Below are 25,021 nucleotides of genomic sequence, written 5' to 3' on the forward strand. Positions count from 1 at the left end.
TTATGTTCAAATTTGCTTTATTTGGCTTCTTTTCATCCAGGGAAGTACAGAAAGCAAGACAGACAATGTATCAGTAGAGCACGTAACTTTAGATAAAAAATAATTAAGCAACAAACATGACACAGACAACAATTGTAAAAATATAGAATATACTGTTTTGATTGACTGAAGTTATTTTCAAATCTGAACTAAAGTGCAGCTGCTGTGGTCAGAAATACTTCTGTAAGTTTATCTGAAAAGTTTTGCTCAAAACCTTTTGAAAAGAAAAATACCCCAAAACACCTTAAAAACCCCATGAACTCCCATTTTCTGTACAGAAAAGAAGCAAAGTATAAATCCAAACTACTAAAAAGCCCAATTGCAGTGACACATTTCTGGTATCTCAAACAAATAGGAAAAAAAAAAAAAGGACCAGTTGGTGTTTTGGTTGGATCAGGTTTTTTTTAATTAGAAAAAGTTAAATATACAAATAAATAATTCATACTGTGCCTACAATAGTAGAGTAAATGTCACCCCTCACATCCTCAGTAACACAAGCAGACATACATGCAAAACTTTTTACCAGACTCTGGATAGGCCACCGCTATAGAGCCAACAAAATAGTTGTTCTGAACACTGAGTCCTAAGTTTTAAATCTCCATTGTTGATTTTTCAGATTGACAGTTTGTACCCTTAGAAAACATATGACATAAAAAGCACAATCGAAAGTGCTACGCACTCTGGTAAGATGGAGTATTTCAGATACACAATCAAATGCTCATCAAAGCCAAAAGAAAAGAGAATATTGTTGGTGATCCTGATACAATAACAAACATTCAGACAGAAGGAAGACTGAGAAACACCTTAAACATTAGCAGTCATCAGCTGAACAAAAAATCACCAGAGGACTCCCTGCACTCCTCCCATCTGTCTATCCTGTCAGTAAAATTCGCCACTAAGAAGGTACACCCAAAGGTAGGCTTGCTTTTAGCAATCTTCGTCCTGTGGTGGCAGGCGCAGAGACCTGTGAAGGTGCTCAGAGCTTGTCACGGTTTAACCCCAGCCAGGAACTAAGCACCACACAGCTGCTTGCACAACCCCTCAGGAGGGAAGGGGAGAGTCTGAAAGGTAGCCTCATAGTAGCTTCTATCAAGAAAATGAACTCTGTCCCAACCAAAACAAGCACTGAGGCAAAGGGCACCTGGAGCCTTCAACTCCTCACAAAGATGAGGAGCAGCAGGGCAATGCCCAGGACTGCAGGGTCCTCCTGAGCAGCCTGCTGCTGCCCAGCAAGATGGGGCCAAGCACCTGGAATTTTAAGCCTGGAAATGGCTGGACCAGCAAGCTTGGGCTGGCAGTGATGAGCTACTTGGTGTGCCGGGAGAGAAGCTCCAATCCAGCCTGGGACAGCAGCAGAATTAGGTGCCAGCTCCTAAGAATAGTGCAGTGTCTTTATCTGCTACCAAAAGCATGACAAATGAGTAAGCTCAGTCGCTGCAAGACTGCCAGCTGGTATCATTACAGCCACAGTAGTGACACAGGACAGTGAGCTCAGAGTGTGACATACCACCCAAGGAGATCCAGCCATGGAATAATGGCTTTTGGCCACCTAAGCGATTCACCTGTGTTTAAAAAGACACACTAAAAATGAATGAAGACAGGGAAGACTATTCTGAACAGTGCATAAGATGAGCACAAAAACTATTGACCAAGTCCATGCCTTTTGACTGCTCAGCAAGGAGTAGGATAGGATATTAACAGAAAGGAAAGAAAAGATGGAGAAGACAATGCTTCCTCTACTGGCCTTTGTTACCATCTCTTCCTCACTCGTATCTTTTACCCCACCACACACATCCCTAAAAAAATCAAAAAACCCAGAAGAAAACACTCCAGGATTAGAAAGAAGACAAATAAAGTAAATTATTTATATATTATATAAGTTACTTACAATTCTTTCCAAACTGTGGCTGCTACTGCTTTTAATCACCTTCTTGGAGACCTATTGCTCTTCCCCAGTAATTTTGACAAATCCAGTGTGGTTTGAGTCCTCTGATTTTGAGTCCAGTAGGTCTTTCCAGACAGAGAAAAAGAAGTTGGAATAGATGGATAAGAGAAGAAAAACCAGATGACAGGAAGAGGGCCATGCACTCAGAGTTGCTGAAAGTGAAATTGCAGACAGATGTTGACAAAAATTAAATTCTTCTCTACTGCAAGAGCAATTAGGCACTGGAAGAGAATCCCCAGAGAGTCTGCAGAGCTTCTATCCATGGACTTTTTCAAAACTCAACTGGAAGAAGACAAATATATGTTGCCCAGCAGCAGTACCAAGAGTGGCATGGGCAAAGAAGGTTTCGCCTGGCAAAATCTCCTCTGCAAAGCAGCAGAACAAGTGGTCCCTCCAGTCCTACATTTTAAGATTAAGGGCCTAGACCAGATAACAAATATTGTGTTAGTCATTTCAGCGATCAACTCAGCTTCCAGATAGGGCAGTGTATGCGACGTCTTTTCCTTTTATTGCTGCTTCTTTCCAGCCAGTCAAGTCATTATGTGTAATGTTGGCTTCAGGCTGCTGGCTCTAATGATCCAGTAGATGGATGGAAATCCTCAAGGATCCTAGAAAACACAAAAAACAGCTGCAGGACAGGATGAGTTGTGGCCACTGTGTTGCTGTCTCAGGTTTTGCTTAGCAGTGTGGCTGCTGTTGGGACAGGAGGAAGAGAAATGCACAGTGGAGAAAGTGGGGAGCAACAGTTACAAACCCGTCCTTTGATGAACAACTTCCCTGCTTTTTTAATTCTGGAAATCACACACACTGCAGATTTCAGAATATGACAGTGAGATAAGGAATATACAAAATCCTGAAAGGATTTGTAAACTGTGAAAAGTAAACCAACTTTTCTCCCTGGTAATAATATACCAATAATTAATTAACACACACATATTGAGCATATAAATAGTTTGATATTTCAGAATGTCATCTGGATGTTTGAGATCCAGTTTGTAACTCTACCTTTACATGGCTTTGAAGACAATAATAAAATATATGGCATCTTTACTTTTCATGTAGAGGGGTATGAAAGAAGTTCCTTATCTAATAACCCTGCATACATGCAAAGTATTTTGTAAAGTATTTTGGAATCGCATATATAAATAATTCTTACCAAGGAAGTGAGTGAGAAATTGAAACAGTGAGGCAACTATTCACATATCACAGGAATGCTATTTTTTCTCCCTTTCATCTCCCAGGCATTTTATTTTCTGGTTATATACAAAGTCCTATTGTTGGAATGAAAAGAAGGAAGGACCAGAAGAGTACTTCATGATGAAATATGAGCACAAATATGATGCACAAGATAGAAATTGTATTGCTCACATATACTAAATGCCTCCCTGTTCGCCAAGAAAGGGCTTTGTGTCTTAGTAGCATAGATTTCATTGCCTTCTGTTTAGATGGGCAGGACAAACTCCAAGATGTTTCCTACACCACTACCTTCGTCCTGTCAGTAGCAAAACAGGATTTATTTCATCCTTACAGACAAAAACCCCAGCCATGGCCCAGGAGACCAGAACTGTGACCTTTCCCTCCTTCCTCCTCTGCCACACCCTTTTCCTGGCTCTTCTGAATGGAAAGCACAATAAGGAGCATGCTTTTCCCAGCAAAACATGTCAGGGAAAACAAACAAAGCACCAGCCATCCCTGTGCTGCACAGGTAGCACTAAAGTGTGGAAAGCTTGGAAAGTGTGCCCATCCTCCCTCTATATATGATACAGACCAGAGGGTACTGCACGTTTCTGTGAACAGAAAATTAAGTGGAATTACTAGGTGTTCTGGTTTGGTCAAATTTAGAAATATATCCTCTGAGAGAAGGCACAACCACCCCTCGCCCACCAGGTTCGGGAAAAAAAAATTTTCCTCGAAGGAAAGTGGAAGAGATAAAAACTATTTATTTAACAAACACACTGGAAGAGGAAAATAATGCTAAATAATAAAATCTTTTGCTGTGAAGAAAAAACCTGGGAAAGTATTAGAGTCCTCCCTTTGGTCTCCTCGAAGCTGGGGCTTGGCCCAGGGCCAGGCCCTCTGTGCTCGGCGGAAAGTCCTCCCAATGTGTTCTGATATTGAAGCAATCCATGGAAAAAGGGAAAAAATCCGAAATTCCAGGGAAGGAAAAAAAGTCCAACTCTCAGTCTCTCTCTGGAGAAGGAAAAACAAAAAGACTGAAAGAAAACCTGGTTGAAAGCTGGCTGGGAAAAAAAAGTCGCTATCTCTGTCTGACCTTGAACAAGCTGCAAACTGCTTTGAAAAAGTTTTGCTCAGTTTTTTTTTCCCTTCCCCCTCTCAGGCTCAGTTTAAAGGCATAGAAAGGCACAAGAATTAATTTCTGGGCATAGGGCAGTGATATGGGATACACATCATAAAGTCACCCCAAGACACTAGGGAACAAGAGCTGTCTGGAAACAGTGAGTGATTAAATGCAGAAAACATCTTCACTTGAGTTGCAAAATATTTATCTCTGTGGGAAACCTGATGGGCAGCCTGGCAGCAGAATTACCCTTTCACTGAATTACCCATTTTTGTCATGAGGGCTGTTGTTTGGTTATTTAATTCCTCCCCTCAGTAGCTCTGTTTAGGTCTGTTTGGCTATACTGTTTTTACACTGTGGCATTTTTGGGTTTTGGGATTTTTGTTTGGTTGGTTGGCTTGGGTTTGGGGTGGTTTTTTGGTATAGTATTAAGAAGGGTAAAGGAATGAGGCTGTCGTATATTCGCTGCACATTTTTTGCTATTTTGCAGGAATTCAAAATAGGACAAATATAATCTCCTGCTTCCATTAAAGCCACACATGAGAGCAAACCAAGTTTCTCTAAAATGAGCCTCACCAGCTGGGACGTGACTGCTAGAAACCCATTCCTCTGTGAGCAAAGGAAGTGTGTTATATCCATCTGCCTCATGAAAGAGGGAGTTATGTCCCAAGTTTATAATCTGAAAGTCTGGTATTTAGTGGTCTTCTCCAGAAAAATGATTCTGAAAATTCTCCTAAAACTAAGCTGCTACTATATTTTCTCAACTAGCGAGTCTCTTGCTAGTAAGAAAATGAGATGTCAAAGCAAATCAACTGAAGAAACATGTCACGTCGTAAGATAAGAGAAGAAATGTTGCAGTTTTTAAGCTAGATCTTAGAAACAGAACCTTCCCTAAACTGAATACAGACTAGAGAATACTGCTATAATGACTCTTCCAGAATTAATGACTACCTTTACTATAAACAAAGCAATGAAAAGTGTAACTGAGTACTTGTTCTTATAATGTTTCCCAAAACCTGGAATTTCCTGCATAATATTTTTTTCCCAGACTTCCAGGACATATTTGGCCACCAGAATTTGGGTTTCTGTCTTGGTTTGAAAGACAGGTGTCTGCTAAGGAAGGCAGGAGCCTCCCTTGTAATGGAAAATACAACCCCCTTCCCTCCGAATTATTATAATTTTGAAATTAAGGAGCTTTCAGGCAAAGATATGACGATAGGAATAACAGTTACTTACTTATATATACATATATATATATATATATATATATAAAACAAGGCAAACAACAATAACTATGCCAGCAACCACAAACAGAACCAGGCACCCAGTGCCAGCCTCTCTCGGCTGTCGGGCCCTTTCCCTCTCGGTGCAGTTCCGCTCACAGCCGGCAGGGGCGCTGGTGGCTCCCGGCCAGGCAGGGTGGGTGTGATGGTTCCCCGCGCCTGCAGGGGGCGCTGTGGCGCAAGCTCGGGGAGCACACAGTAATGGCGGCTTGGCTGAGCCAGGAAGGGATGGAAGAAAGGCTTCACAAACCCTTTGGGGCAGCCGATCCCGGCATCCAAGCAAGACCTTTGGGAACAGCAGGCTGGAACAGCAGGGATGAACACAAAATCCCGTGTGGCAGATGAGATGCTATCAAACTCCGGAGCTGCAGCAGAACCCCTGGGATGTTTCGGCAGGTAGGGTGTATGGAGCTACAGTGTAGCGAAGACTTGGAGCAGTGGCAAAGGAACCGCAGGGGCAGGACAGCCATGGCCCCGACTCCCAGTGGGTCAGGGAAAGGCAAGTTTGGGATCCCGGGGTCCCCTGAGGCACCTGAGCAGGTGGTGATACCTCTTTTAGTGAGGTAGGGTGTTAAATAGGGTCCCAGTGCAACAGCTGCTCCAGTGAGGAAGCTCCACTGACGGTAGAAGAAAGGCAGCAGAAGGCAGATGCCCGCAGCAGTGACAAAGTCTCTCCACAACGACAGCAGCCTCTCTCCCCTCTGAACGCCAGGAGAACAAGAGAGCTAGGGGCTGCACTCAACCTCCTTTTCCCAGTCCAGATCATGCGGCATCTCTGCCCCACACGAGAAAATCCCAGGTAAAAGAGGGCAGCCATCTGGACCCCTCCCCCTGTGGCCCAGTCTTTTTGTCTCTCTTAAGTATCCAGTAATTATTGTCTCCTAGCAACATGTATGGGGAAAATTCCTTAAGAGAAAAAGAAAAACAAAAGGAGAACTCCTAAAAGCCTAACAGTTTCTCATACCCACATATTATAGCTGATCAGCCAAGTTGCTATTTTACACTTACCGGACCTGATTCTATACTATTTGTAGCAACTATCAAACTTCAAAAGGTAACAATCAGGGCATCTTAAATTCCTATTCAGGGTATTAAGTGATCTCCAGCTCATAACAAATTTTGAACCTGTTTTGTAGTACCTGTGTAACATATGAAGCACATTGAGGTTCTGCATTTCTTTGGAATACAGATAGCTGGTTGTGTTCAGATACAATCGTAGAATCATTAAGGTTGGGAAAGGCTTCCAAGATCATCAAGTCCAACCTTTGACTGAACACCACCTGGTCAAGTAAACCATAGTGCTAAGTGGCAAAGACAATGCTGCTTACACCTGAGTTCCATAAAATCTCTTCTTGAAGAAAACCTGAATGTTTTGATTTCCAAACAGGAAGAACACGTTTCTGTGCTGCTGCTTTCTGCAGAATGGAATTTTTGGCCTGCTCTAGTCTCTTCTTTTATGACTCTTCAAGTTTTCTTCTTCCATGTTAACATATTCTGTTCAACTTCCTTAACTATTCAATATCATATCTATTCAATTAGAAGCCTCATTCTTTTTTTCCTCTTGTTATAGTTTTTTTAAACAAAAGCATACTATTTGACTATTTCTGAAGCTTTCCACATGGCAAAACCTATATAAGCTACCCAAAAGAGATCAACATACCAATTCTTAAAAACCAAACCAAACCAAACCCAAAATACCCATTCTGGCCTTTATATGCATTTGTGAAGTAGTCCTTCCTCACAGGTTACCACAAGCCTCCAGGAAAAACTTATGCGTGGAATTTTATCCCCCTGCAGATTGCTAGATCCTGAGAATTAACTACAAGGCTTTTTAATTGGCCAGGCTGAAATATGAGTATCCTGCAAGCCATGAAATAAGCATGTGATGCTATGGAAAGCATTCAAGTCAAGACACATAAATGGCAGGTAAGTCACAGGAATTTATTCAGGCTAATAGCCTTTATTTTGCTTCTACCCGGGCACTTGGCTTCTTAACTGGACTGCTTTATCTTGATGTGGTCTACAGTTAAGCTCTATTAGTTGAGTAAGGAATGAAAGGATTTAACTTTTTATCATATGAGCAGCACCAAGAAGCTTCACGGAGAAGGTATGACTGGTGATTGTTTGCAGCCTGCTCATTGCACTTATATCGAGTGATAGGCACAGCTAGGTTTGCCTGCCTACTTGGTAAAGGATGAGATGTAAGTTTTCCAAAGCTTGTGTGTCAGCACTTGCCACACAGGCTGCTCAGTTTGATTCCAAACAAGTCACTTTTCCACAAATGTTGTGAAGGGACTTCACTGGGGACATTATCAGGAAGAACCAAAGTATATGTATGCTCTGTAACTGGTACACAAGGCAAATGTCTGAGGGATGGGACATCAACTTTCAGCCCCAGCTCTTGACCTGATTCCCAAGTATCTATCATGAAGAGGAAAGAAGCATCAAAAATAAAAGCAAAGCAAAACCTAACCTTACTCTCAGAAGCAAAAGCACTTTGAAGAAACTTTGTCAGAGAAGAGTCCCCAGCCACCCAGAGGAAAAGCTACTGTTTTACTTTAAAAACCAAGCATCTTGATAAGACTGGAAAGGCTGTGCTTGTTATTTAGTGCAGAGTGAAAAGAAGTATTGAAGCCCCAGACCCTGGCCTTCTCTAGCCAGTGCTGTTAGCTCTCTATTGCACTGTTACAAAAAGCACATCCAAAAGCATGTACCTAAGCACTGCTCCTCATTCTAACCAATCTGAGGACAATAGAGGATAAAACCAGAAAAGGGCTGTCTGAAAGATATGACTGCCTTTTGGGTGAATCAACTACAACCAATGCTTTAAAAAGCATAAATATATTTTACAGATGATCAAGGAAAAAACAAGTCACCACAAAACCAGACTAGGCTCCATAGCTAAGAAGTTTAGGGGATTTCCTCATCACTATACTTGTGGAGTGGTAACGCACTGTAAATATAGTGTTAAAAATCACTGTAGCTCCACAGATATTCTTAGTATTCTAAGGATGGCCAGGAAAGTGACAGTGGAATCATATACAAGATAAACTGTAAGTAACCCTTAGCCGCCAACAGAAAAAAGCATTCTGGGAGAAAAAAAATAAAAAAATAAAAAAATAAAAAAAAAAAATCAGATGGTGACAGAGTGATCGAACTGCACCACCACTGAAGTTTTACAGCAAAGTAACTAATGATGCCTTCAGGGAAACAGATGTAAATTAGGAAGACAGACTAGACATTTCCCTAAGATGGTCACTGTAGGAAGGAATATGATCAGCTAGATAAAGTAATGCGGCCTTTATTCAAAACCAATCCAACTCAGTGCATTACATTTTTGAAACTAAAGACCAAAGAGCAACTGAAAAGATACAGACTATGACTGATAAAAACTAGACTAGACTAAAAGAACAGAGACTCAATGACTTACAAGCTCACTGCAGAAGTCACATCCTGGCATCAGAGTTAATCAAAACCCATGAAAAACGGGAAGGAACACAAACAACTGATGTCATTGAAATCCTGCTTTTCTTGATAAACTTTCATCCAACAAACACCCACTACTAAACACTGCTTATCTAATTTATGCCGTCTGCCCCAGTGAACAGGGATTTACGTTAAATCTTGACCTTGTGACATGTTGGCATACATGTGGGGCTAGGAATCTTGATATCTTCCCAGGCAGCAGGACATGAGACCCCACTTCCCTTGGTGACATAGTGGGACTTCAAGCTTTGAGCCTTTAGCTAAGGAAAAAGAGGCACAGTGCTTCCAGTTGAAACTAATGCATTTCTGTGTCTTATGCTTTCCTTACAAGGCAGGGGAGGGGGATCTGTTCGAAGTTTCCCAAATAACATGCAGGCTCTGTTGTACATCACAGCGGTGTCTCCGCAGCAGTAAATCATGTCTTACGTGACCCATGTCACGGCACAAGGATACATGAAATGGCTTGGGGGCTCCAAGCCGGATACCTAGTGCGTGGTGTATGGCATAAGAAACCTGCTGTCGCTGCCTGCTGGGGATGGCTCTGTTACAACCTATCACTGAACCCACATAAGTGTTGCAGTGGGGATACTGCAACACGCATATATCAAACCAGGAGTCCTGTGGAAAGGAAATATATATGGACAGACAGATTCTTGCTAGATGTTTCAGAGGCGTTTATTTCTCCAGCCACATGGCCGGGGCTCAGCGGAGGAACTGTTCCAGTCACGGGACCAAGGGTCCTTCTGCCCGCGCAGGGAACACAAACCAACCAATGGGAACGAGGCTGAGCAGGGGCAGGGAAGCCCCGTCTCTGTGCCCTCAGGGCCCCTCTCCCAGGACAACATGGCAGGGGAGGGACCTCAACACATAAGGGCATTGCCCGTGGGCCAGAATCATGCTAGGACACACATTAACATCCTCAGCCTGCTCTAAAAATGAACATCCTAGTCTTGTCAAGCAGTGTTTCACTGACACTGCTTCAGCTTCGGGCCCTATTGCAGCTGGCTGTGGGGTCAGTAGCTCTGACCCAGGAAGCTGTGACCGGTCCAGAGAGATGGTCCCGAGAGAGATCGTCTTCCTGGGGCCCGGTGTCTTCCCTCAGCTGCTGGCTGGAGTGCCCGTACAGAAGCTGTCAGCTCTTGGTGATTCTCAGCTCGTGATTTCAGCTCTTGCTCTGCGGGCAATCTCCAGGCCAGACCAGGGAGAGAGACGAGAGGCCTGCATAGCTGTTCTGCACGAGGCAACTTTATTAGTCCACACCCAGCAAAGGGAGGCCAGGGACGAGCTTCTCTCTCCCTCGCAGGGGCAGAGGGCTAGCTTTACAGGGATACAGGGGGTGGGTGTCAGAGGGTAAAGGCCAGTGGGTTACAAAGGATCTGCATAGGGTCTCCCAGAGGATTCTGGGTCTGTCTTCTCACTGTAGCTGAAAGTGGTTGCCTTTCCAGGGAGTCCTGCTGGGAGGTTAAGCAATCTCCTTATCTCAGCAGGCTTTCCCTGCAGGGCAGGGGCTGGGCATACCCCACAGGGCCCCAGTGCAAACACAGCATCCCAGTGTGGTTCTTCTCATCTGCTATGCAATGAAGGGGCTTCAAAACACTGCAAGGCAGCACCTGTGCTTTTTGGCACTCTCTTTTCCTGGCCAATCTCAGATCTGCTCTAGTGGTGATCCCAAAGCTCTATCACACCACCTCCATCTCATGGTCTCTCCTTCAAGGTATGCTTAGTACAAGCTCATTTGTGTTTGGAAGGGTTGTTCCAGAATAAAGATACATCTTTCTTGTGAGCATTTCACCTTTTTCTTCTGATCCTTTAAAAAGCAGTATTTAAGAACAAACTCCTTGCACTCTAACTTCCGGCTTGGTCTGAAAATTCAACAAGAAATTTTATCTTCTGTATTTTTTATAGGATCAATATAAGTCTTACATACATTTTATATTTAAGACATTATATCTGGGGTGTAAGAACTGTTCATTTCTCTTTCTTCTCAGTGAAGACTTGTGTCTGTGGCAGTAGCAGATTCATTAGGTCAAGCCCTCTTAATAGTAGATGCTGTAAGCCTACATTTGCAATGGACAGGTGTGATACTCCTTGAAACATTTCTTTACTTTATATCACATTATCACCCTGAAGCAGGTAATAGTCAGGAACTGAGTTAATATGTGCTAGTGTTTCTAAATATATTAGTGGAATTTAAAGCCAGACGTGGCGTTTGGATTTAGTCCAACAAGAGTGAAACTACCAACAACCATCAAATTTCTGTGATTTCTGAAGCTTATGGTGTGTCCCCCCCCCCGTTTTTTTCTGTTCATTATGTTACTACTAATTAAGGCTAGAGAGTTGAATTGATCCATGACCAGGTTATTACAAACACAGAGACATTATGCTGACTGCAACTTCTCCTTAATTCATCATTAGGAAGCATGCTCACATGCCAAATTTGAGCACAGTTCTTCATCATATTACCCTGTTTGTCTTAAAAAATACAAAGATGGTGCCGTGACCAGTAGAAAATGCTTCCCCTGAGAGGACATCACTCTCCCTGGGTGGGTTTCTCTCCAATGTTTCATTCATCTGCCAAAAATAATCTGAGCATACTACACTTTATGGGCTTCCGGGAAAACGTGAAAGATAAGTGAATTAGTTCTGCTGAGACTGCTACCTGAAAGCAAACCAAGAGAAGCATGTTCTGCTCTCCTTGGATCCTTCCCTCACAATTTTCAACCTTGAATTGTCCCTTGGCAGTGGCAAAACAACTCTTAAACTTACGTGCAACTGAGGCAACCTCTAAAAACCATAAATATATTACTATTATAATTTATTAAGTTGTCCAATATGACACTCTCATACCCCCAATGGTATCTCAACAAAGTCTCATTCTTCTCTGCAGACGATCAGACGTTATTATGGACTCTAGGAAAACCATGTGTTTCCACACATCAGCGACTCACCACTTCAACTCCTCCTGCATATTATCTTCCTCCAGAACAGCATAATCAGAATCAGAACTATGATGACTACTAAAATCACCACAATAATCACCAGCCAAAGCAATGAAGATCCCTCTTCTGTGAAAACAAAACAACAAAAAACCCACAGCAAATTAATCTCGTTTATAGAGAAAAAAGTAAAATGAGCCAAGAGAATGTCTGATTAATGACAGTGGTGCCACTGATATGGTTAAAGGTATTGATAAGATACATGAAAGCAGAAATTTCTCAGCAGAGAGAGTAAACCTATGTGTCTTCAAAAACAAAACTACTTACCCACAGAAAACGTGAAGAAAAGATGTGCTCATGGCAAAGAAAACTGCCATTCCCATACCTGAAACTGTGGTTGGCATACATACACAAGCAGAACTTCATACAAGTCTTAACAATTTCAGAAGAGTTTTTTGTTCACCCAGAATTTTATTATTTTTACTTTTAAACATTAACACTGTTGAAAAGGCAACATTAATTTTAAGAAGAGAAGACAGGCTATGTTTTGCTGACTGCAAATAGCTCTACCCAACAGCTGAGTGTAAATGTTCCTCCCTGGTTAGATATAAGCCACTTCATTTGACTGACGTTAATCAAAATGCTAATACAAGGGCCCATTTCAATGTTCACTGACATTAGCTGGAAAACTCTATGACTTAAAATTTATTTGACTCAAGCCAAAACTATTGTCTTTTAACAAAAATAACGTTGAACTATTCATTTGAACTTCTTGTCCTCTAAAATATAAGATTGTTAAAACAACAAGCTGTTAGCTGATTTTTTACCCACTTAGCAAGAAATAACAATGGTCTTAGTTCTCTGCTTTCTGAGATACACATTTTCTTTTTAGAAGACCAAAACAGAATAATATTAGAGATGGGACAAAAATATTGATATGCTTTTTCAGTTAATGTAATTCAGAATTAAGAACTAAATTGCTTTTGAATGTTTAGAGAGCAGATATTAAAAATCAGTTCCTGCTCTTTACTACTATCCCTATAACAACCACTTCTTGAGCATGTAATTTCAGAATTAACCCACAGCTATACAAGCTACTTTTCCTGTCTTGCTAATTTACAAGTGGTCTTCAATTTAAGGCTCTGGATTTAGAGACGTGAATTTTAGATCACCCAAGCCAATGCTCCTAGATGAACTAAGAATGGCACTTCAGCTTTTAATGTTGCTGTTCCTTATCTGAAGAAACAGGGTGAAAGTCTTTCCAGCAGAACAGAATGTTGGAAGAAGAAATAAATTAACCCTACAAGATATTCAGATGTTACATTAATGTATCTAAGATTTCTGTATAAACCAAATGTAAATATCTTCAACTGACTCCCTCCCTGTATGCCTGAAAGTACTATTCCTCCCTGACCATTACTGCAGCGCACATGTTCCTTAGCAAAAAAATCAGAGAAACTAGAACATAATATATGGGTTAAATACAACAAAACATGCAGTAAGTTGAACTGAAACATTTGATTCAGAGACAGTTTGTTATGAATTTCAAAACTTCCGAATTCATCAAACAACCCATAGAGTTTCTACTCATCATTCTACTCATAGATATCAGCTGACATATTTATATTTATTTTCAGGCTGTTAAAAAAAAATATGAAGGCCTACGTGGAAACCTAAGTTCAACTTGCTGCAAAATGCATGGTGCCTCTAAACCTCGTATCTCCCTAGCTGATTAGTCTGGCTTTTTTTCCCTCTTGGATAGGATTCCAATATGTTATTACTGCAAAGACAGGTTATTACCGAAAGACAACAATGAATGCAAATAGGATTTCCTGACATATACACATCTCATTCCCTCCACTTCCCAGAAGATTCCTACCCAAACACGCTACTGCAAAACATGGAGGCCAAGAGAATTCTAACAAGTTGCTTGTACTGCTTCCTACCTCCTTTTATTTTCACAGGCAACTCAATTTTTTCATTTGTGTTGTTTACACTGCAGGTCAAATCCTGTGCACTGATGCTCTGAATGTTGTAGATTTCCAGTTCACTGGTGATGGACACAATCCCATTTTTGTGCTTGACTGTCTTCTGTGTAGGAGTAGAATTGAACAGGTTGTTCCAGGTGATGGTGGGCTCTGGGAGGCCATCAGCATTACAGATGACTATCAAACGACCTTCAGAAATGTTGTAATGGACAGATGCATTGAGACCTTCCAACACACAAATGAGACAAGTCATCACCACAGTGAGCACCTGGTCATAAACAGTAGTAGCAGTACAACCATTATGAATCAGAGCAAAGCTTACTGGATTCACACTGAGCAAGGAATGAAGAAGAGTTCCTTGGGTCAGGTCCCCTCCATCCCCCATACTGAAGCTATGTACCCCAAAGATTTCACTCAATCTGAAATCCAAGTATTAAAATAATCTGTTATGTAAAATCATTTCTTGGTCCTATCTGCTAATTCCCTATCAATGGTAGGGTTTGGCAGAGCAGCTCACAGCACTGGGGTTGTACCTTGCAGCAAAAGGAAACTGCAACAGGCAGTGTCGGTTTGCCCAGGTTCCAGCTGGGACTGATCAAGGACTTAGAGAGATCCCACTCCTTGCTTTTCAGCTGCTACTCATGGAATAACAAGCAAGAGCCAAAACAAACACAATAGTCTTGAATATGACCCACAGAGTTTTGCTCACAGAAGTAGTGCTCTGTTTCTACATCATGTTTCACAAAGGGGTGCTCCTATCACTGCAGTTCTTGAATCTACTCAAGGAAATACTGTGGGTGAGAAAACTCCTCTTATTTCACTAGAAACATATCCCTGCAGAGAACCTCACCAAAAACACTCAGGCAGGTATCTCCTGAGAAGGTGCCAAAAGGGTAAGCATTGAAGAGACACTTGTAACATCCTGAATCATCCATTCTAGTATCCCAAAAAGTTATGCTTGTCTTGTAGAGTTCCAAGCTTGTGAAATTCATTCTGTCTTCATAGGGCTTGTGAATCTTTAATCCATTTGTTTTGCTGTATGTAGCTATATTATCATGTAATTCTTCGGAGTCCTTTTGCCACGTCACTTGCAGAACATCCATGGCTTTTGTCAGGGCACAGCTCAGAGTCACACTGTCACCCATTCTCACTTTTGTGTGTTTAGCCTGTGGAACCACTACAGTGATAGTAAACAGTTAATGACATGGGCAGATACCACACATATTCAGAAGCCTAATGTTGATTCTAAGGCCTGGATTACCCACAGACAAAACTCCTTCAGTTACATATTGTTTTTATGGCTTTCCCCTGCAAAAAAGTCCATCTCCTGCATACTCCTAGAAATCAATGAAGTTATGTTGATTTACATTTGCTGAGGCTTTAGCTTTCTTCTAAGCTACTTAAAAGAAAAAAAGACTTACTTATTTCTGTACCTATATCTGCAGACTTCCCTCTTAAGTTTTACTAAATCAGCTCATGGCTTTCTATTCTCAGCAAATACTCAATTTTTGTTTCCTAAGAGTTAGAGGAAGATCAAATGCCTAAGGGAAGTACACACCAAGCCATTATTAGAGAAGTAAACAGCAAAATGCCTTAAAAAGACTTTCTGAACTGTAGTTTCACAGTGCATTTGAGACAGAGGGAAGTAAGTTATTTAGGGAATGCCCCACTCTTGGAAGCTGTCAGCTCAGGTTAACAATGGTGTCCAGTGTCACTGTAGATATGGGATGCTTCTTCTCCCTCCCATCTCTAAATGCTACTCCAGGAAGTTTTGTGTCTAAACTACCAGCTCCATGCCTGTCTCAGCTATGTAGCATGTCAAAAAGCACCAGCAATCTGTATTTCACCTGTTTTTGTCTCTTACTTTGTTGGAGCCTCAGAAATCTGAAACCAGTTCCCCAAACATTTTCAAGCGGATTTCAGAATATTCAACTTACCATTTGCCTTTCCAAGCCCAGAACATGCCAAACACAAAACCAGAACTCGTAAAGTCATGTTGGAAGAGAAAATCTGCTTTACCTGAAGAAAGACAAGGAGAGATGACAGATCATCTTCTGGTGATATTGCATGGGTGCAAAAATTAATAGTAGATTTCTTATGTGAAAAAGAATGTAGTTCTGGGGTCATACAGAAAGATTTAACAAGTCTTATTGCCCTGTTTCCTACAACTGAATTGCAGACCTGCCTGGCGCTGAAGTTGGTGTTATATTCAAGTGGAAACATTATTTTGCAAAAAATACCTCTGTAACACACTCTGCCCATGCTGAGTTTTTTGCCAATGCCTGCAAAACTAGCTGATGCATCTTGGGACGATCTTTTGTCAAGAATGTAAGCAAAGCCAAACCTTATAAAGACAAGATGCAAAAAATAAAAGAGAGAATTAACTAAAAAGCATTTTCTATATTAAAAAGGTGGGGTGGTAAATAAACAAACAAACAAATAAATAAGAGGAAGAAAAAAGTATTTTTGTGCTAGAAGAACTCCTGATATAACTCTCCAGTTACGAAGCACAAGCAGAGACCAAGTTGTTACGTGTGGGATCAGGAAACAAGAACCCATCAGCAACGAGCCAAATGAAAAAAGTTTGTGTAGTCAGATATTTGAGCATGGCTATAAGAAATTCAGATGGATATTCCTACAAGGGTGCAGAAATCAAGGGCCACCATAGCAAGCAGAAACTATGGAGTTACAGAATTGTTTATAAAAACAGGGAAAAATTTGCCACACCTGCAGGCAAGCAGAGTTTTCAATAACAACCCTCTGCCTCACTGCTTGAGTACCCGTTAAAGCTCTTAATGCACCATCGCACACACCCGGGGTAGCTACAAGCATTCACACAATGAGGAACGAGGCTATACCGTGTAGGTACAGTAGCTATACCGGGCACAGAAAGAAAAGAAAATCCCTTTAGGTCACAACCTCAATTACGGGTACTGCAGGGTGGGGAAACAAAACCCAAAACGAACAGAAGAAGAAAAAGAAGAAGAAGAAGAAGAAAAGGGGTTAAAGATTGGGGCAAGTAAAGCGCAAATCCTTTGCTGCGCCTTCCCAAACCGCATCTCGGAGGGCTCCTGAGCCACCGGCTGTGCCTCTCCCTGGACAAACCGCTCCCCCGCCACTTCAATTTTAAAGAAACTGTCACCCTACTGGCGTCACACCAGGGTTCCGAAGGCAGCTGCTGACCGAGCCCGGCATCTGGAGGACCCTCCGGCTAAGAAAGACGGAGGAAGGAGACGCGAGTCGCGGGCGGTGGCTCCAGCCTTGCGTGCCCTCGGCGAGGTCCCGTTCCCGGCGGCGCTGTCAGGCTGACCCGCGCCCGGCACCCACTGCCCACCTCCGCCCGAAACCCTCCTCAGTCCTGGGAATGCGACCGGGGAAGGCGGCGAGAGGGGTGGTTGCTCACGGCCAAGTACATGGAAGCAGGGAAAAAGATGGAATGTGAGCCCCGGAGAGGCGGGAGTCCCCACGCCTCGCCCCCGGCGTCACGGTCTGTCCCTTGTCCCAGAGCCGGAGCTGGCAGTGTCCCAGTACAGCAGCGAGCGCCTTATTCATCCAGAGGTAACCTTTCCCTCGAGGGTATTCATAACAGCCCAGTAACAAATTATTTTGGGCTATATCTCTTATATAATTGGGAGTAGTCTTCTTTTGCTTTCGCTGCTACCTTCCTGTTGGGTGGAGAGGAAAAGGGGCAGCAGAAGTGATACTGGGCAATCTCGCTGCCATCTTCCTGTTGCTAGATTAGGATTTTCCAGTGATAAAATTACAACAGGGATAACTTATCAGGCCTTGTCACAGGCTTGACAGAAACAACCCATTTCCCAGTCTGATTAATTAGAAACAGCATTCTTAGTGATAAATACAGGACATTCAGTGTCTGCTCTTTCTTCAGATGCTTTCATACATATGCACATGTTCATACGCTGTTCATATCAGTTGCAATATTTATCTCGCCAGGCTCTAGAAGGTCTCCTGTTTTAAGCCATCATTGCTCACAGGAAAAAGCAAACAGCACAATTTCAACTCATTGCCAAAATTAATTGACAAAGGTGCTGCCCACATAAACCCAGAAACTCATTTAAGACACAGATGCGTGGGAATATGTGGGGCAATCGACTAAACTGTCTTAAGGAAGAAGGTGATGTTTGTAGCTTTCCCGGGCCATCCCAGGCTCACATGCATTAAACCTTGCCTGTCCTGCTGCTCTCAGTACCTCATTGCACAAAGGAGTGCCTTTTGACCTGTAGAAACAGAAAGCTTCTGCTGCCTCCAACAGATCAGCTGTCTCATCGCTGGCGTCTGGAGGTCAAGGCAATGTCTCTTCCAGATGGGTAGAGGTGTACTTGGAGACATCTTTCCCACCACCGTGCTTGATTTAGTGCAGCCTTTTTTCCCTGCCAACTAACCAAAGCCCCTTGGCTTTTCAACAAAATTTCAACTTCACCACTACCTTTATTTCCACCTTTCTTTCTATTTCCTAGAATCAGTCAGTAGGTCTTCACTTAATTTTCCCTCTGCTAGTCTTCCCCTTTTTGTTCTCTCTAAAACAAGCCAGCAACTAACCCCCCAGCTGTTTGAGACTGATGTACCTACACCCTTCACACTCCTTTTGTTTTAATGAGAAAAATGTGTTAGTAAGTTTGCTGTGCTCACCTGCCTTCACTATAGCTGAGGGGATTTTAGAGGGAACTCCAGAGGACTGCCCACTGCACAGCTTAAAACAAATTTATCCAGAAGAACCCTGGGCCATCAAAGCCATGAAAGGAGGGAAATCCCAGTGAAATCTTCCTGCTCTTATTTCATGAAAATAAAGGGGACTTTTGGGGGATTTGAGCGATATATTACAGTAATTCACATCTACTGAGGTGGAAAATGTCTGTATTTAGGCAAATGTTATTACTTCTTCAGTGGGCTGGAGAAACCTAGAGAAGAAAATGATGAAAGGTTCTGGAAAACAAAAGGGCTGCTTCTTTGGAAGAGAGGGAATAAATTAGAGCTGAGCAGGGAAAGGATGGTACTGAAGTAGTAGGTAAAGACCAGAGGTAACCTCAGGACAGACAGATGCAAATGAAAAATAATCCAGACAAACCAGCAGTGGCGGAAGATTCAAAATATTTTTATATTTAGAGGAGAACAAGGCACAGAAATTCCCTTCTGCCCAATTCTGTGTTCTTACGTCAACTGTTTCTTTTTACAGGAACCTGTTTGCCAAGTTTCATAAGGCTCTTTGTATGTTACCTTCTCTGGAGCTGGTGATGGTCAAGGTGACACAGACTCTCTGGGATGATAAAACCTTTGAAGTTAGTGAAAAAGAGAGGAAGTAGAGAGCTCTTGTCCTAAAATCCAGAGAGGTCTTTGTTCCTCTTTTTTTTAATTTATTCAGCTGTAATGCACCCTGCATGCTGGTGAAAGAAACAATCTAAAATTCCTTCTGTCACGAATGAGATCTATTCTTTTTTCTTTCCTCTGCCTTCTGGGTGGACACATTCCAGTATTAATATACTTCTTCATTCTTCCCTTGATTTCTGGACTTCTGACTTCTTATAAGCAGAGCCATTTGAGCCACTAGCCAGCAAAACCTGTACAGGCTTAAGGCAAATATATGATACACCTGATCCGCGTTTTTACATGGAAAAGGAAAAAAAGGATAAATGGAGTCAGTGACACAGATTCCAGTAAAACCAAACACAGTGAGTTTTATAGGAAGTACTGCCTGCTGGGTACTTAGAACATCTGCTCTGCTGATTCAACTCCCTTCTGGCTCTGCACATATCAGTAAGCATATGCCCCTTAAGCATCATGCTCAAGCAGTGCATCTTCAAGTCATAAATGCTCAAATGGGTCTACTAGAAGGTCTAGCCTGGTCCAGAGGATCTGCCACCAGCTGTCATTTGCTGGTGATTCAACCACATGATCATAGATAAATGACATCTCTCTCTCAGGCTTACTTCTATAAAAAAGCAAATGTTAAATTGTTTAAAGTTTGAGATCCTAGCAATTCTCCAGTGCAAGTTGCACAAGATTTCCCAGCAGAAAGTTAGCTGTGTGGGTGGGGATAAAAGCACAAAAAATTTCTGGAGTCCCTTTAAGTGTCAGTTTATCAGTGTACAAGGGGAGACTGGATCAAGGAAGGGGAGCACAGGAGAGAACAATGGCAGGGAGTGGGTGAGGAATTGGAAGAAGAAGAAAGTGACCACGGTAATGAAAGTTTTAGCCCATAACAGGGCAGATAAGCGGGGCACGGGGGGCACACAGGTAGTACATGCCCCACTGCAGCAGGTGGTAGGAGCTGAGGAATCCATAATTGTTAAGGTGTTGTATGTAGATTTGTTTTACAAATGCACACACATACAGTGTAACTTGTTATTAAGGGGTCCTTAAGTGATTTTAGCTTTAGAGAAAGAGCAAGAAAAAAAGCCTAAACATGCTGCTGAGCTTGTAGTATTGGGAAACACTGAAAGTATGTTCATGGAAGAGAGAGTTTGGGAGGGGCCACAAGGGGACAAGAGGAGCTGACAGAGTAGATGAGGTTGCAGCTGGGGACTTTGTCCAGCTGCAGGCAAAAGAGGCATAAGTGATCAAGCTGATGGAGGAGCAGAAGAAAAAATTTTGGGTTTGGAAATCGATGAAGGGTTTAGTCCTATAGCATGAACTTGTAGGGAAGACCTGGAGAAAGTTGTGAAGGTATGTGATGATTGGATATGTTATTCCTAGGGATTTGAGTAAGTTGTTAGAAGCAGCATGGAACATGTACAGTAATTAGGAGTGAAAGCTGCGATAGCAGAACAAAGCCCAGTAAGGGGGGGCATCATAGGAAAGAGGCAGAGAAGGAATTACAGGCAGTTGCACAGAGGTCTGTGTGCTATTTGTTAAGAGAAGGGCCACTGGAAATGGGAATGTCTGTGGGAAAGGGACAAACAGAAGCTGCTGGACCCTGGACTTCACCCAAGGCTCCTGATCAGGCAGGAAGGCTCCAGATGTTAGGAGATGTGCGATGCGGACTGGATGTGTCATCCCCAGCTGAACCTCTGGTTACATTAATGCTGGGGAATGACAAACAGAATTTCTTAGTAGATACTGGAGTGGTGTATTCAGTTTTAAATAGGCCTAAAGGAAAATTTAGTCAGGAAACAATTCATGTTGGTGTGACAGAACAAAAGGAAAATAGGCCTTTCTTTCAACATCAAAATTTGGAATTCGTAAGTGGGTGTTAGCCCATCAATTTCCTTATATACCTGAATGTCTCATACCAATACTAGGAAGAGATGTATTGAGTAAATTAAATGTACAGATTACATTTGAAAAATAAAAAATCCAAGTTTCTGGCCGCAAGCTCCTCTGTTACAATGAGCTGGTTGGGTTTGTCCTGTGGCTGAGGGATTGGTGCAGCACTGCAGAGGCCTGTGCCTGCTCAGGTGAACTGTTCTGTGGAAAGGCTTCACCTTGTAACTGGAAGGGTACTTGCAGTTTAGGAGATTTGCTGTTTCACATGGACAAAGGAGTCTGGGCCAGGAAAGAAAGGAGGATATCTGTCAGACTCCTGAGCCACTTTCTAAAAAAGAACTGAGCCAGAATGCCGGAAAGCCTTTCAGGAATTGAAGCATGATCTAGTGACTGCTCCTGCCCTGGGACTACTGGACTTAGGAAAACCTTTTGAAATATTTGTGCATGAAAAATTGCATTTGGCATTGGGGATATTGACACAACAACTGGCATCCTAGAAGAGCAAAGGATGGTCAGCCTGCCTCAGGACAGTAGTGGCAGCAGTCCTCCAAATCCAGGAAGGAACAAAATTAACCCCGGGGCAGCAATTGACTGTTTTTGTGCCCTGTACAGTTGTAGTGGTGTTGGAACAAAGAGGAGGACACTGGTTATCACCAAGAAGGATGTTAACATACCAGACAGTACTGCTAGAACAAGATGATGTGGAGTTAAAAGTAACTAACCCTCTGAATCCAGCATTGCTCTTAACAGCTGGCCCATAATGAAAGGAATTGGCCCATGATTGTTTGCAGGCCACTCAACAGGTATACTGTAGTTGAGATGACCTACAGAACTTGGAAGACATGGATTGGGAACTCTTCATGGATGGGAGCAGCTTTGTGAAAAATGGAATCCAAAAATCCAAGTAACTCAGTGGTAACTCAGCATGAGGTAATAGAAGCCGAAGTTATAACCCCCAACACATCAGCTCAGAAAGCAGAACTGATTGCATTGACAAGACCATTGGAGCTCTCACAGAATAAGATTGTAAATATATGGACAGACTTAAAGTTTGCTTTTGGAGTGGTCCATGACCATGGAACCATTTGGAAAGAGAGGGCTGTTAACCTCCCAGGGATCCCCTGTGAAACATGGACAAATAATAACAGAGATTGTTAGAGGGGGTGCAGCTGTCTTTAAAGGTGGCATTAAAGCATTGTAAATGTCATTAGTCTGGACAGGCCCCAGTAAATTTTGGAAATTGCCTGGCTGACAAAGCGGCCAAGGAGGCTGCTGGTGGGGACATCCTGTTGGTCTTACCTGAGAAATAACAGTATTTGGACAAGCAGGCTTCCTATTATCAGGCTAAAGATGAGAAACTGGCAAAATTGTTACATGCTGAAAAGAGTCCTGAAGGACGGTGGATTACACCCAGCAAACAAGTAATAATTCCCCAACACCTTATGAGGAAAATCACAGGGGAAGGACCTATGGTAATTCACTGAGGAATAGAGTCTATGGCAGAAGCAATGAAGCCTCAGGTTTTGAACATATGACTGGTATCATAAAAAGCATTCCTAAAAAGTGCCAAACACTTAAAGAACAATGCACATGAAATAAGATATCCTACACCTGTGACTGTTAAGAAAGGAAATGGTTCAGGAGGCTGTTGGCAAATAGACTTTGCTGAACCACCATGGCAAAAGGGCAGTAGGTATTTATTGGTACTGGTAGATACTTTTTCAGGATGGCCAGAAGTTTCTTCTTGTTGCACTAACAAAGCTGGTAAAGATTTTGGTGAAGAAAATGATCCTAAGGTTTGGAGTGTGAGTGGGAATATCACTGGACAGAGGTTCACATCATTGCTGAAATAGCACAAAGGCCAGCTAAAATGTTAGGGGTAAAGTGAGACTTGCACAATCCATGGAGACCTCAGTCAAGTGGGAAAGTAGGAAGAATGAACTAGAGTCTAACAGAATATATGAAATCCCATAGGAAGGTGATACGATACAAAATGACACAGAGTCTCCAGGCAGGTGCAGAAAGGAACTCTTTTATTGCAAAACCCAGGCCTTTTAAAGCAATTAGGCCTTTATTAGTATCATTCCTTTAAAACACAACAAATATAATTCAACCAACCACCATAAACCACGATGTGAGCATGTGATGGTTATATAACTTGTTTTTCTATGGTTACATAACTTGTTTTCTACCTCTATTCCAGATGAGTCATTACCCAGAATCCTTTTCTACTTAGCCAAAGTAACAGGAGTGAGCCATGATTTTACAAGGGTAACAAGGCCTTCATTTTATAAGTTTTTACCTATCTGCAACAGGAAGCTGTTTTCCTCTCTCCACAGACACATTGTGCTGGCAGCACCCGTGACACTGGATATCACAGCCCATCTGTATCAATGTGGAGATTACCTCAAAACCTGGACTGAAGAGCCTCTCCAAGAAAAGTGGAAGGGACCATATCAAGTGCTGCTAACCATCTATACTGGTGTTGTTTTAGGAGCTATTCCAGTTTAGGCAGTTTTATGCGTCCTAATTCGGGTTGTATGGGTGTTAGGTAGGATGGTTGAATGTTATGATTTGGGTTGTATAAAGTTATGCTGTTTAAACTGTTGAATAGAGGTGGAAGCCCTTTGTTTGGAGGACTGCAGTTGATATAAAGAGGCCAGGAGGTGGTGATATAGAGTACGGAAGGTCCCTAAGCCCCATTGGGATTACATTAGCCTTGGGAGAGGCAGCTGCACCCACCAATCACCAGCCTCCCTCCAAGCCGGACCTTGCACCAATCACTCGACGCACTGTGAGGGGAGAGGGAGAGACCTAGTGACGAGCCAATCATCACCTGAGAAGAGGGAAACTAAGCCAATGAACTGAGCCGCTAAGCAGCAACCCTGAGGACTGACCAATCAGAAGGACTGAAAGAGAGCATAAAAGGCCGTGTTCAGCTGAGAACATGTCTTCTTGTGGCTTCGAGTCTCTTATAGTGAAGTCCTTCTGTGATTGAAGCCTACCACAGCGAGGTCCTCCCGCCTCTGGGTTAAGAGAAGAGGGCTACTCCCCCTCCTGGTTCTTCCACCTAGTCTGTTTGTTTTGTTCTCTTTTCTTTTAATAAATTACCAGTTAATCACTTTTGTGGATAACTGGCCCTCATTTGTTACAGTGTGAAGGTACATGAAGTAGATTAGTGGCTCCCCAGCTTAGGATGGTTAAAACAACTGTTTGTACTTACTGTGATGTTCTTACTCGTGATCTTAATCACTTGTTGCAATGCATACTGCTGTATAGACTAGGTCAATACAATAAGTGAATATGAGACTTTGAAGAAATTACATTAAAGTCTCAAAGGAGCAATTTGTTACCAAATAAGTTATATTTTTATGAATAAATTATTGTTGGCTTTCTAACCTAGCACACTGCTTGTAGAATTTATTTCCTGGTTTTTGGTGACACAATGTCGGTTTAAAAGACAGATGTCTGCTAAGGAGGGCAGGAATCTTCCTGGAATGGAAAGATGACCCCTCCCTCCAAATTATTGTAACTTTGAAATTAGGGGGCTTTCAGGTAAAAATGTAGGAAAAGGAATAACAGTTCTTTACTGGAAAATAGATATAGATATTGTGATAGATAAATGTTATAATATTGGCTTTCTGCAAATGTTAAAGAGTGATGTTAAAGTAGCTTAGTTATTGTAATAGATACATATTATAATAGTGGCTTTCTACAAATTGATGCTATATGTAAAAGTAGCTTTGTTACAAATAGATGCTATATGTATAATATTAAAGTAGCTTTGTTATAAAGATGTAGTTTTGTAACAATAACTAATGCCT

At 42.2% G+C, this 25,021-nt stretch overlaps 1 protein-coding gene and 1 long non-coding RNA gene across 9 annotated transcripts; one reads left to right on the top strand and one right to left on the bottom strand.

The window, feature by feature from the left end:
- Nucleotides 1–17,645, bottom strand: LOC116439136 (OX-2 membrane glycoprotein-like). 8 transcript variants are annotated; one of them, XM_032098265.1, is made up of 6 exons: nucleotides 16,217–16,924; nucleotides 15,914–15,995; nucleotides 14,827–15,153; nucleotides 13,935–14,201; nucleotides 12,001–12,117; nucleotides 1–2,592 (listed from the first exon to the last, which is right to left on the bottom strand). In XM_032098265.1, the coding sequence occupies exons 1-5, from the start codon at nucleotides 16,277–16,279 to the stop codon at nucleotides 12,005–12,007; spliced, it is 852 nt and encodes a 283-aa protein (XP_031954156.1). In that variant the 5' UTR covers nucleotides 16,280–16,924; the 3' UTR covers nucleotides 1–2,592; nucleotides 12,001–12,004. The 8 variants fall into 8 exon arrangements, with proteins under 8 accessions (XP_031954156.1, XP_031954157.1, XP_031954159.1 ...); XM_032098266.1 differs by having other exon boundaries at nucleotides 1–2,612; XM_032098268.1 differs by lacking the exon at nucleotides 1–2,592 and adding an exon at nucleotides 4,156–4,174.
- LOC116439138 lies at nucleotides 17,447–24,991 on the top strand. The gene is made up of 2 exons (XR_004238061.1): nucleotides 17,447–17,534; nucleotides 23,537–24,991. It is a non-coding gene; the product is annotated as an uncharacterized LOC116439138 (long non-coding RNA).
- Nucleotides 24,992–25,021: the final 30 nt, after the last annotated feature.

The sequence above is a fragment of the Corvus moneduloides genome, chromosome 2 (assembly GCF_009650955.1).
Source record: "Corvus moneduloides isolate bCorMon1 chromosome 2, bCorMon1.pri, whole genome shotgun sequence".
Taxonomy (NCBI): Eukaryota; Metazoa; Chordata; class Aves; order Passeriformes; family Corvidae; genus Corvus; species Corvus moneduloides.

Bases quoted from the DNA above. Each gene is read 5' to 3' on its own strand.
- LOC116439136 (XM_032098265.1), bottom strand. From the start codon at position 16,279: ATGCATCAGCTAGTTTTGCAGGCATTGGCAAAAAACTCAGCATGGGCA. The intron at 15,996-16,216 runs GTATTTTTTGCA...GTCTTTCTTCAG, and splicing joins GGGCAGAGTGTGTTACAGAG to GTAAAGCAGATTTTCTCTTC. The intron at 14,202-14,826 runs GTGAGGTTCTCT...GTGTGTTGGAAG, and splicing joins TACCTGCCTGAGTGTTTTTG to GTCTCAATGCATCTGTCCAT.